General features: G+C 44.5%; 1 protein-coding gene across 2 annotated transcripts in view; it reads left to right on the forward strand.

The window, feature by feature from the left end:
* bmper (BMP binding endothelial regulator) overlaps positions 1–13,470 on the forward strand; it is a 51,547-nt gene that overhangs the window by 32,987 nt on the left and 5,090 nt on the right. Inside the window, exons 5-13 of one of the 2 annotated variants that reach the window (XM_039736752.1) lie at positions 507–597; positions 1,945–2,027; positions 5,968–6,070; positions 6,701–6,810; positions 7,517–7,657; positions 8,460–8,564; positions 9,212–9,257; positions 9,472–9,798; positions 11,280–11,616. In XM_039736752.1, coding sequence (XP_039592686.1) covers positions 507–597; positions 1,945–2,027; positions 5,968–6,070; positions 6,701–6,810; positions 7,517–7,657; positions 8,460–8,564; positions 9,212–9,257; positions 9,472–9,798; positions 11,280–11,616 — 1,343 coding nt within the window. The remainder of the gene's footprint in view (positions 1–506; positions 598–1,944; positions 2,028–5,967; positions 6,071–6,700; positions 6,811–7,516; positions 7,658–8,459; positions 8,565–9,211; positions 9,258–9,471; positions 9,799–11,279; positions 11,617–13,470) is intronic. The other variant, XM_039736753.1, reaches the window with a different exon arrangement.

A 13,470-nucleotide genomic window follows, 5' to 3' on the forward strand; every position in this document is an offset into this window, starting at 1 on the left:
ATGCTCATATCTTTTGATTATTAAACCATGAGTGCAGGATGGGAGCCTGTTACCAGTTTAATATGGTGCCAGTATCGCGCTCAGTGGAGGAGAGGGGACTGGCTGTGTTGCACCAATGCCCACTTCATCCACTTCATTATCCTGATTTTCACAACTGAGATTTTTAAACGTCTCACTCACTTTAATGTGTTGCTATCTGATGAAGCATAGCCAGCAGGATGAAAAGTCTGGCCAAGCGAGCATGGCTTATGAACTCCTCGGGTTGACGGGAGGCTGTCAGTCAAAATCCACAGATCTTACCTTTTTTATGTTTTTCTCTAGGGCACACCTGTGCCAAATGGGTGGTGTGTCTGTATCCCTATGATCCTCCCCCTTTCACGTGAAAGAGTCGCTTGTGTTTGATGTACAGGTGCGGAGATCAAATGATCAGCTGGGTCACCTGTAGTTTGGTTGCCATCATGGCAGCAGGGAGCACCCTTGACACTTGTATTTCTCTTTTGCCACAGGAAGGTGTTGTCACTGAGTCAGACGTGCAGTGTGTAGTGCATTGTAAGAATCCCATAGTGCAACGAGGCATGTGCTGCCCGTCGTGCCCAGGTAGGTGCTTTGCTGCTTTCATTTATTTTGGAGTGAATTTGTGTGTTTAATCTTTAGGGTTATTTTTACCATGGTACTGTGGACTATTTTGCATGTTGTCATGAAAATGACAGAAAGTTTGGGGTCACAGTGGGGCAGATGTTTTATTTTGTATTGATGTTTTCGTGGTTTCATGGTTTATTTTTGATTTACTGTAACTTGTGTTTTCTGTCTACTTCATTAAAAATTGATAAAAAAATACAATAGCAGAAAAGGATTTGTTGAAAATTCCTTTTTGGTAGAATTAGCCTGCCCCTGCCGCTTTCACGGTACAGTATTGATTGTGGTAAGGTGACCTCTGGTAACTTTGGCACATATTGTATCTACACATTGTTGGCAAATGGCAAACATTGGCCACTAATTATCATCATTATCATCCCCTACCATAAAAAAGAGAAAAGAGAGAGCGAAGCTGTGCCAGAATGGTGAATGAACAGCACAAAGTGCGGACACCATATGACTCTGTTTTCCTTGCTCACACTTTGAAACGGCACACACTGACCCTCCAGTTGCCAGGCACCTCAGGCACTGATTGGAGGGCCGGTTCTCTGGATGTATCACTTGGGCACTAAGGTTTGTCATCTTGCTCTGTCAGTCTTTCTTAAATGTGTTATGCTGTTTTTAAATGATGCAGAATAATTGATGCAAATGGAAGTCATTTATCTCTAAACCTGGTAAAGGGGGTGTATGAGGGTGTCCGGCCTGGTATGCCAGATAAGTCACCACTATCTTAGTTTCCCTCAATGGTCAGTTGAACGACACTCATATGTGTGACTGGGCTGAGAAGCCCAATCTTTGACCCATAGTGTGAACAAAACTTCCTCTTTGGGAGATAAGTAGCCAATATCTGCTTACCAATTATAAATCATTGTCTGACAGAGATGCCTCCAGACCAGGCTGGACCCACTTTGGGCTCCAGAAAGGCTTCTGGTCTTTGACAATGACAATTCCAGAGTCGGTCGAATGTCCGGTTTGTTAGAGCCTGTCATCTTGAACTTGCTTTGCCCAAGGATCTAGGGTTGTCATAAGTGTCTTAACATAGTCCCTACATTCCTATCCATGGAGTGGCAACCACATTGGTGGGGACAGCCAAACATGGCTCTTGATCTCATACAGGCATTTGCACCTTTTATTTGAAAAGGAACAAAGAACCAGCGAGGTATGACGTTTAATGCAGACGATGCATCCTACAAACCACCCACCCCCAAACACTCCTTTTCCAACACGACAAACATGTAGAAGGGTCGTCTGTCTTATCAGGTCCCTCCTTTGTCACTGCCTCTTAACCCTTTGCTTGCTGTCTTGCAGGTTGTGTCTTTGCAGGCCACCAATTTCAAGAGGGAGAGGAATTCCACCCAGAAGGGAACAGATGTGTCACCTGCCTCTGCACTGTAAGCACAGCTCTGCTTGTGTGGCCCAGATGCATCTGGCCTCACTTGCTCCACTTTTAGCAGCTTAGTCTGGCAGCTGTGGTGCCATTTAATGCCCGCTCTTTGCATCTCTTAATGCTGGCTTAGCAGTTACTCCCCGCCAGCTGTGGTTGCGTGTTTTTGTAATTGAGCGTCTCCATAGATCTTTAACTACCCCTGATTTAGAAGGCTGGTTTGCTCTGTCCGACTTTTCTCTTGGGACTGGAGGACTTGAGACTGACTGATCTTCACTTAACCCTTAAAGCCCCTTCTTGCTCAGTTTTTGCAGGCTTATAAATAAGTGTCACTCACTATTTAGTGTCCATTTGCACGTTAAGGCTAATTTAGACACCTGGAACATATCCTCATCTTAGACATAACTTTCAAGAGGAAGACATAAGTGCCCCTGTCATGGACACTTCTAATTAGCATAAAATCATTGGTGTTTTTGTTCCAAACCAAATGTTACACCCTTAAACTTGTCCTCCTCCCATAAAATGACATGTGTCCACTATTGAATCCCTTTAATGAGGACCGAATCACTGGCACCGGAGATTATCTCTGCAGGATCAGGGCTCAAGGGAGGACCAACCCTGACCTGGGCACCAGTCAGTCACAGGATACACGCACATTCACTTACACAGGCCAACTAAAAACACTTTCTTATCTTTGAAGCATGAGAAAATGAGTCAGTTGAGAGACATGGACAATGTTTAAACTCCACAAACTCTTTGGCTAGGAAACAAACCCAGTATGCTGGAGCTGTGAGGCAGCTGTGCTAACCGCAGTGTTCCAGTGCTGCCCTATTTCTCTTTTATTTATTTAAAGTACTGTTTAAAAACATGGCCAATATCTAATCAACATAAACTGCAGCCATTTTATCTCCAAAGGGGAGCTATCCAGGATGGATATAATGTGTCATGCTCGCATGTTTTATCTTGAGGATACGCCTTTTGTCATCCAAAAACTTTTGCAGGCCTCTCAAAAGCAATATGAACCTGTGCTGCACAAAGCTACAGACACTTGCTGTGACGGCTGACCTGCCTCACTCCATCTGCTCAATACCCGCATCATTAATGCAGAGTCAGTCAGTCACTCATCTTCCGATCCGCTATATCCTAACACGCAGTCACGGGGGTCTCCTGGAGCCAATCCCAGCCAGCACAGGGCGCAAGGCAGGAACAAACCCTGGGTAGGGCGCCAGACCACCACAGGGCGCACACACTAGAGACAATTAAGGATTGCCAGTGCACCTAACCTGCATGTCTTTGGACTGTGGGAGGAAACCCACGCAGACACGGGGAGAACATGCAAACTCAACGCAGGGAATACCCAGGAGCACACCCGGGTCTCCTTACTGCGAGGCAGCAGCGCTACCACTGCGCCACTGTGCTAATGCAGAGTCAACCTTTCTGAAATAAAGGCCTAACTATTCCAGTGCACAGTTATTACAAAGTGGACAGGCAGAAAGGGAATGTGCCCATTGGTCATTTGCGTCACCATTTTTGCTGTATTAATGCATTACCTACATCCATACCACCTGCACTTCAGAACAATTTAGGTTGCTGCTTGAAGAGGCATTAGTGAGGCCATCAGTGCAATGCCAGGGACACTGCTGTAAAAATCGGCACTGTTTTTTGGATGAAACATAAAACCGAGGTCCTGACACTCTCTGGTTATAAAAAAATTCCTGGGCAACTTTCGAAAGAGAAAGGTGAATCCTAATGTCTTGGTTGAATTACCCATCATGACCTCATCCATTGTAGCCCCCTAGTCATTCTCCATCATTAATTGGTGACTGTCTTTCTCACCCCTTCACCAACTAATAGCTAATGAGTGGTGAATGTATTGGTACAAAACAGCAGGTGGATACTACACATTGGTGGTGGTGACAATGTAAAGCACTTTGAGTAGGTTAAAAAAATTAAAATATAATAATAATAATAAATGTAATTAAGTATTATTATTTATTATTATTATGGAAACGCGATGGTGGCGCTGTATCAGATGTGTGAATCTTAGGGCCATACCAATACACAATAGCATAGATGGCAACCATGAAACTGACCTGCAGCAGCCAAAGATTTGGGAGCAGCAGAATCTTATCAGCCATCCTACTGCCCTGCATTGCACTCAGACCCTGAGTAACGTTTCTAGAAGACCACTTAACAAAATTTGCAAGTCAGGTCTCAAGTCTACCATCCATCCAGTTTAAAACCTGCTTAATCCAGTTCAAAGTCACAGAGGGCCAGACTCTCTGGCTGCTTTGGGCACACACCACATACCAACCCTTGATAAGGGTTCTAGACTACTGAGATTAAATTTACACACATACCTACGTTGGAGCAGTTTATAGGATGTGGGAGAAAAACAAACCCATGGAGAAAAAAAGTACAAAGACAGATTAGGCCTGGGATTTATACCCAGTCCACTGTGCCATCGTGCTGCCTCTGTCAGGCACCATATCCTGTGTCCTAATCATTACCTGTAATTGCTGTAGTACAGTCAGTGGGTTCAATAAAACTCAAATAGGGATTGAAAAGAAGTGGTCACATAGTGCAAAGTGTGAGTGGTGCCTTTCTGCTGGGTGTCATGATTAAAATACTCCATACTGTTGAATTCAGGGCTTGAAGTGGGCCATTTTCACTGTGGCATACTGGCAGTAAATGGTTGTATGCCAGTATCTCCCACTCTAACTTTCCCCCACTGTCTGTTCAGATATTTGTATATCATCCCGATCAAAACGTCTAGGGGTTCCCCACCCCCTTTCTGATCTAATGTGCATATTTTGTCCTGATCAATCCCACTAATCCCACTGTCCGAGTCAGTACGGAGAATCAAGAAATAGACAGAAACAGAGTACTGGCACTTACAGTATGTGTTTCCATTTCAATTAAATATAATTCAAAGCATAATTAAATTACATATACAGCCAAACAATCCAGATGTTTGCCGACTATCTTATTGTAGTGCAGGGTGCGCGGCAGGAACCAATGTTGGATGGCACACCAGTCTGTCAAAGGCTGTCCATATTTATACACACACTGAAACAACCCTGGCCAATTTACAGTCTCTGCGTTGCTAGTTATGCACGGTCTTGGGAGACGAGTGAATGTAAGTTGCCATGTGGGCAAAGGGAGAACATGCAAACTCCTCACAGTGGTCTGGCCAGGAACTGGACTCATGTCCCTAGAATTTGAAGCCATGTTGTCCTCAATTAATTTAATAATTTTTATTTTATAAAATGCCTATGCAAAGTGCTCCACTCAAGCAGATACATGAAAGAGTTATAAAACATATGTAAAACCGAACCAAATTCCAATGGCTCCACAGGGATGTTCAAATAAGTTGTATCTTGGTGCCTTTTTATCAGACAGGTCTCGGTGTAAGATCAGAAGTCTCACAAGAGCAATGGGATCCTGAGCCAATCTAACCGAAAAGTATAGCTAACAGTTGTAAGGACAGGGACCACATAATGGGTAAGAGAAGCCAGCAGGCCTTAGAAAACCCCCAGGGAGGTCAAAAGGTCTGCCGTGGAGTCATCACTGAGCAAGATAAAGCAATCACTCCCCAGTTCAATGAGAACTGGATAATTGAAGCGAGCCAGGCCCTTGGCACCCACAAAGCCCCCAACACTAAGCGTGGGCCTCTCGCGTCAGCTACCCAGCCACAAGTGCCACAGCATTCCAGGCTGTCGGAGATAAGGTCCTGCATTCCGCACTGGGGTGTGTCTGTCTGAAGGCAGGCTATTTATAGATGTGTTGGTGCTTGTGGTCTTATTAAACAGAGCAGAGGGCAGCATGGGTGACACGTGCCCAGTCAGTTTTTTCACCACGCCTTTCAGGGGCTGGAGGGGACAGTGCCTAGTCAGGGATATCTCACAGCGGCCTGTCGGAGCAGCTCTTAACTGTTTATGTCCCAGCAGGGAGGCCGCACCCGCTGCATGAAGGAAGTGTGCCCCGTCCTGTCTTGTCCCCAACACCTGAGCCACACGCCTGCTGGACAGTGCTGCCCAAAGTGTTTAGGTAAGCTCCTTCTGCATGTCACGGAGGGAGGGGAGTGTTTTACTCACCCAGCTGCACGTGTCTCGTGCTCGGGTTGTTTTTCCTTCCCTGCTTCCTGATTTCATCTTTCTTACTACTCAGAACACCATGCCCAGTGCTTGTTACCTTGTTTGCAAAACAATAGCATTCATTTCAGGAAAGCCCCTGACAAGAGTATTCACCCACATGGGTACGGCTCAGGGCATCACAGGCACAGGTGCCAAAGTGTTGTGAATTTTGCAAGTAGGCATCTTACCAGAAGATATCCTCTGTCAGTTCGCACTAGGGTATGAAGGAGTGGCAGGCCCCTTGTTTCTTTGGCTGTAGTTTATCTCAAGCTGTCTGGAGTGATGTCGTTGGTGACATGCATAACCATGTCCCCAGTCTGACATAGTAACTAACACCTAACCACCTGGTCTGGTACAGATCACTATGTGTGGGCATTTTTCCACTTTTAAAACATGTGCAGTGAGTTCTGAATATAAGGATGTCCAGTTTAAAAAAAGCGTTAATGGATCCTATTGATATGGAGGGGAAGTGTTGCTGCAGCTGTCCCCTGTATGCTGTTCTGAGTTTCACTGATGATTTTTCTTGTTCCCATATCATTTGTAGGCCAGAGGATCGTGTTTGATTTGTCCCTTGGAAACTGCCTCTTTCATAGCGAAGTGTATGAGCATGGAACGTCTTTCCAGTACGACAACTGCACGACTTGTGTCTGTAAGGTGAGAGAAGTATACCTGGTCTGTGTGACGGCCAAAGAAAAACAGGAATGCCAATAAGTGTGCCATTGTTGGCATATAGTTCAAGGTGTCAAACATCTCCCATGCCTGTATTGCCTGTAAGAAGCTGGGACAAAGTTGAAAAAGCTCTGGACATGTGTAGTTACAACCAATGTCTACAGATGTGAGTGGGTTCATTGTGGTCCTGTCCTTCTAATCCCAGTCATCAAACAAAGATTTAGGCTACATGCATTGGTTGTTTGGTAGCTGCTGTTGCAGATCTCTTCACCCTGTGGTGCCACAGTCCCACATGGATATGTGTGCTACCTGTGGATATTGCATGTTTGTAACTACCTGGCTTCAGGGACAGATATAAGAAGATATGTTGGTTATGTTCATTTGACATTGGATATTGGACACTACAATCACTGCCCATCTCCCCGTGGGACCCCAGAAGTAAGGATATTAGCAGCTGCATGGTGGATTTCTCCATTTTGCCTCAGCTGTCAAATACATACAGATTGTGACCAGGTCCTCCTAGACATTTTGTAGCTCTAGTTGTCTTAGCTGGCCCTTGATGTTATTCTGTCCATGTAGCTTCATGGATTAGGAAGTCCACAGTTATTCACAAATGTCCCGGTCTGTGCAGAATGTCAAACCCGTGTCACTGATTATAGAATTCAACAAAATCCTGTATCTCTGATCCTAGAATTCAACAGTTGTTTGTCAGCGGAGGTGTTCACGTACTGGAGAATGTCATGGGGAGAGCGGCCAGTGCTGTGAGGAATGCGTGTCCTACGTACCAGCTGAAGAGGTCAAATTCTGCCAAGATGGCAATAAAATGTATAGGGTGAGTTGGAATTGGGACTGAGGAGTTGGTTTGGGTCTACAGCTTCACCCATCACCTGGACTGTACAGGGCTTTTGTGCCTGCATGCTGACCGCTTTTGTTATTATGAGTATACTTTTAATAGCTTATTTCAGAGCTGCTTCTGGAGTGTTCAGGCAGTCATCTCCAGTTTGTTGGGATAAACCCCGTAATTTACTCCCGACCCACCATTAGACATGCAGTTTCCATTACTCAAACCATCTTCATTTGTTTCCAATATGCAGTCATGTGATGGGAAAGGCAAGATAAATAAAACCGAAGCCACAAGACTAGAGGCTGATTCTGAAGTACCTGTGCACAGAGAGCTCTGTTCAGGCTCCCATTTTATTTCCAGTGTACATTCTAACCCCGTTTACACCCAGATATGCACATTGGGTCACCGTACAATGAGTCACAGCTGCTCAGCTGAGATGGGTGGTACCAGGGGAAAATGCATTTGAAAGGAAGAGCCTGGGGTCAAAGTTCACACTACATCCTCACAGAGTTAAGATGGTGTGCATAGCAGCAACACAGGTGGAGGCAGTACTGTGTAAAATGATGTGTGGGGTCAAAGGGAGACATCTGAAGTGATGACCTGTCTTGTAAATTGACAGGCAGTCACACAAGTAAAATGCTATTATTAATAAAAGAAATCCTACAAAATTACTTGACTAAAGATTGGGTCAGGTTTCACAACCATTAGATAAGGCTTCCTGTCTGCGACGATCACCCTAATCTTCACTGGTGTTACATTCTCTACATTTTAATTTTTGGTTTTGTTTCAGGATGGAGAGATGTGGCCATCCACTAACTGCACACTTTGTGCCTGTGTGAAGGGGAAGATGGAGTGCCACAAGAAGGAGTGCACACCCATCCAGAGCTGTCCACCAGTGAGTAGGCAGTCTGTTCATGACATCTGTAGCAGGCTTGCGCCACCTCTTCGTGAACTTTGGGTTTCTCCTGTGGCACATGTTCAGGCCTCTATTCCTCATAACCTGCTCTGCAGTCCTTTCGTCTCCTGGCTGACTCATCGGTCAAGTAGATGGTCTGCAGTTATAGCTGTGGCCTGTTTTGGGGACACTTAGATTGAGAAAACCCAAGTTGTGATTCCATAATGTAAGAAACCCAGTGGCACACAAGCTTAGGAGAATCCTGAACATGGTGCCATTTGAAGATTATTTTTTGCCACTTCAGTTGCCAGTCTTTTGAGTAGAAAGTGTTCAAAGAGTATGGTTTGACCCTTGCTTTTAAATGGTCAACTAATTCTGGGGCATGAAGCCCTGGAGGACTGTGTGCCAACTTGCCTCTTCTAATTAAGCCACACCTCATGAAAGGGCAACATGCTCCTGTAATTGGTGTGATTAATGGTAGTCCCAATACACTCATGGACTGAAGGTGAACGCAGAAATCTGTCAGTCAGGTCTGTTTCTGCTTGATGACACCCTGCCGGCAGCATGGCCGGTTGACAGTCCCTGTCATTAGTGCACTGTGTGGTGCAGCCAACACCCTTTAATGCTTTGAAATTTTTTCTCCTCAGGGGAAAATCCTCAATCGTAATGGCTGCTGTCCTCTGTGCACTGAAAGTGAGTATGTTTTGCTATTAATCCAACTTTGGTCAGTACAAGGGGACCCAGTTACTCACTGTTTCGGGTTCTGGGCCACCTGGGAATCAGTATTTTAAGATTTTAGGGAATGTCTCTGGCAGCAAACTCCGGGTCACATCCCTCTTGCTGTGACATGTGTGAATTGACCTGAAATTGAAACTGACTGTCATTCTCTCCCTTTTCTGATGCACAGAACCTGGAGTTTGCACTGTGTTCGGAGACCCTCATTACAATACTTTTGACGGAAGGACGTTTAACTTTCAGGGCACATGTCAATATGTTTTGGCCAAAGACTGCTCTGCAGCTGGCAGCTTTCAGGTGCTGGTGAAGAACGATGCCCGCAAAACACGCTTGTTCTCCTGGACAAAGTCAGTAGAGTACATCACTAATGATGTGAGCATCAGCTTGCACCAGCACCTCTCAGTGAAACAGAACGGCACACGAATATCACTGCCCTACGAGACACCGCACCTGCACATTGACTTAGAGGGGTATTTACTGAAGCTGACGACAACAACCGGTGAGTTTTTATTATTATTTTTATTATTTTCGTTCTTTCGTTTCTCTGTTTGCATTGTACCTTGATGTCACTGACACCCCCAAAGATCAAAAAGGGCTGCCATTAAATGATTCAGCTTAAGCTATGTAGTTGAATCCCTTTCTCTGTTTGTCAGTTGTAAAGTTTGGACAGAAAGGCTGCCTCCTAAGAAAGAGGGGGTGACGAGTCAGAAACTGAAAATATGAGCAAACAGAATTGGAAATAAAGCAGGCACCAAGTACCTGGCACTCTCACCGCTGCCCTTCTCTCGAACTCCACATCCTACATTTCACACAGCTGGTATATTAAATTCTCTGTTATTTTTCAAGCTGTTTTAGTGTTGAGGCCTTTCAGTGAAAATACTTGGATGAGAAGGGCTGGTTGGCACTCTTTGAAAATAAGCAGAAAAGGAAGTTTAATCGTGGCTCGCTGGAGATGTGTGTTGGCAGCTTGCCGACAGTCTCCCTTATATTGTCTGTGGCTCCTGTCCAACTTGCATCACTGCAGGCTCCGACCCTCGTTTATCGTTATTTCCGATTAAGGGAACTGAGTGTTTAATCCTCACTCGGGTGGCTAATGTAAAAAAAGTAGTAGCCTTTACTAACTGGCAACTGTGCAAAAGTTGGGCCGGTGATGGTACCATCAGGTGCCTGGGTGCAGGTGGCACTTTGTTTTATGTCACTATGCATTTTTGGGTAGCTTCTTTTACGTCCATTTTCAATGGTTCTCTTTATCCTGTTGACCGAGTAGGATTTTCTATTCAAGGTTGCCCTTTTTTTTTTTGTCACCAGATTACTTTAGAGAAGCCGAAGTGGCTTGGTGTGATATGGGCTGCCGGAATCCAGTGAGGCAATTGGTATATCCTTGGGCAGCCAGCTTTGCACACAACTGTACCTCTGAAACGTGAACCTCTCTGTTAAGTGTTCACCACAAAAGTCATCAATTTTGACTACCTGAAGCCATTTCTCCCTGACTTCATCTGGGGCTGTGCATCGTGCCTAGGCTGCTTTGCGGACTACAGTTGTTTTCATTACTTCCATAGTGAGCGGGGAAAGCCAGTCTTGCACAGACGCTCTTTCCTTTGATTTCTGTGCACTGTGTTTTTCTTCTCTGTGCTGAAAGTGCATATTTAGATCATTAGTTTGAATAACAGTGATTTTCTGGGGCGCGCCGAGTGGGCCCACACCGAGCATTAATTGTGTCGCCTGTTCCTCCTCCTGAAACTGAGAGTTATTCATTAGTGAGGCTTATCTTTATGCAGGATTTCATGAGGTGTAAATTACCGCATGAAGATGTTTCTAGGCTGTAAACCGCCATATTGAGTGCTCCCTGTGTTAAGGCAGACAACATGGATACATTACTGTATACTGGAAACAAAATGAGAAGGCACAGGCCTTCGTGGAGTCAGAGCATCTGCCTGATGCTGTTTATCCAGTCTAACTCACATCACTGTGTTTCCCCAGGGCTGGAGATCTCGTGGGATGGCGATAGCTTTGTTGAGATCACTGCAGCCCCTCATCTGCGAGGCAAGCTTTGTGGCTTGTGTGGAAACTACAATGGACACAAGCGGGATGATTTCATTGGAGGGGATGGCAATTTCAAGTTTGATGTCGATGATTTTGCCGAAACATGGCGGGTAGAGTCCAACGAAGTGTGCCACCAGCTACAGAAAAGACCTTCCCCTTACCTTTGCCCCGGAAGTGTCAAAGTGAAATTCCGTGCTCACCGTGAGTGTCAGAAGCTCAAATCCTGGGAGTTCCAGAAGTGCCATTCCACTGTGGATTTCACTTCATTTTACAGGTGAGGTATGATGGCTCGGTGGTGTGGAGTGGGCCTTGGTCAATTCGAATTTCTCTAGTGCTCTAGTTTCCCAAAAATGGGTGTGACAGATTAACTGGAAACTGTGAACTAAGCTGGAAGAGCATTAATAGGTGTGTACTTGAGTGTGTTCAGGGTGGTCTAGCTTTATTTCTAAGGTTGGAATCTATCTTATAAACAGTGTGGCTAGGACAGACTCTTGTTATCAGTGATTTTATAACAGAAAATGTCAGATATGAAAATGGATGAAAGAAATTTGAGAACAGGATTCCTTCTTCATGCACCAGTTCTCACACAAGTTGCTTCCACAGAAATTTGAAATATTGAGGATGCTCACTTTAATTGCAGACCAGATATCACCTTTGGAAGGTGTAATAGCAAACCTATAGGACAATTCAAAAAAATTATAGATATCCCTTACTGTGTAAATCAAGATAAAAATATAAAGGGAGCATTTAGGGCTGGAAAAATTACAAAAACACAACGAACAAAAGAAAGAGAAGGCAAGGAAGAGGAAACTGTATCATGGTTAAAGAATACAACAAATGGTTTTAACATTGAATAACCCCAATTCAAGAGTAATATAACAGAATGGTGAACATTGAATAAAACAGCGCAAATGCCCCTCTGTTCTGCCCTGCCGACATCCCAAATGCTGGACATTATGAGGATAGATTATGGCAGCTTCCCTTCTCTCCTCAGCATGCCAAAGCTCCTACTCTGTCTCTGCCTCACCTGCCATCATTCATGTTCAAGGCAAGTCGTTCAGTGGTCCCAGTGAGTCCAGTTTTTGTTCCATACAATTTTTTATTTTCTTGAGGAGCATATTGTTCATGTGAAGCACTTGGGGGCAGTGCATGCGTTGACAGATTATTTTGCCAGCTGGATTTGCCTGTCTGATCCTTTCTTCAGTGCGTAACCACAATGCATGGCATTGATGGTGAACCACGAACGTACTTTAGAAAATACACAAATCATGATTAAAAAATAAAATCTACATGAAGAATCACATTGCTTCATTCACTAACTTTTCATTGTCAAAGCTGTTGTGATCTGGACTAATGCTTTTTGAAAAAAAAAAAACGATTATGCACCATTTCAGTTTTGGACTGTGTTCAGAAATACAAAGTTATTAAAAAAATAAGTAAATAAAAACTACAACAGCACCTCTGATTTCTTTGAAGCCCAGCCCCAAACTCAGTCTCATATTCTTCAGCAGGGTGCAGGAAACAAGCAGCTTGACAATGTTCCTGACACCTGGAAAAAGAGTCTCTGCGGGGTCAAAAATGTTCATCCCTCTTGTTTTTCCAAGCCAGTATTGTGATGTGAAAAGCTCAAAATTGGGAGCCAGGAGAAATATTAGAAGGAGTCTGATAATAAACAGAGTGTCCGCTGAGGAATTGGGATCCTGTTCCGGGGTGAGGAGGGCACCATTAAAAGGCCCATCCAGTGGAGGAAAGGGAGGAATCCGATATTTCTGTCTTCCTGGAGAAGCACTTAGCAAAATAAACTGCTGTGCAGCACCATGTGCTAAAGGAGACGCTGACACAGGCTGCATTGACAGCGAGACAGAGAGGCCACCGGCTGGTTACAGTGCATGCTGGGGAAAGCGAACAAGCAGCTTTTTTATAGCAAGTTTGATTTTACTTCATATTTCATTTCAAAGCCATATCCATAAATGAAAAAGTCTGTTTGTATTCATTATTAGTCTTTTCTCTTTAATCTATGATTTAACAGCATGGAATGGCTGACTTTTGGGATCTTTGCATGCCTTTGCTTTTCCCCATTCTAATTATTTAACGTTTCTATTTTTACCTTCTTTTGCTTTTCTTTCCC

This window comes from Polypterus senegalus, chromosome 15, assembly GCF_016835505.1.
Source record: "Polypterus senegalus isolate Bchr_013 chromosome 15, ASM1683550v1, whole genome shotgun sequence".
In the NCBI taxonomy this organism is placed as follows: domain Eukaryota; kingdom Metazoa; phylum Chordata; class Cladistia; order Polypteriformes; family Polypteridae; genus Polypterus; species Polypterus senegalus.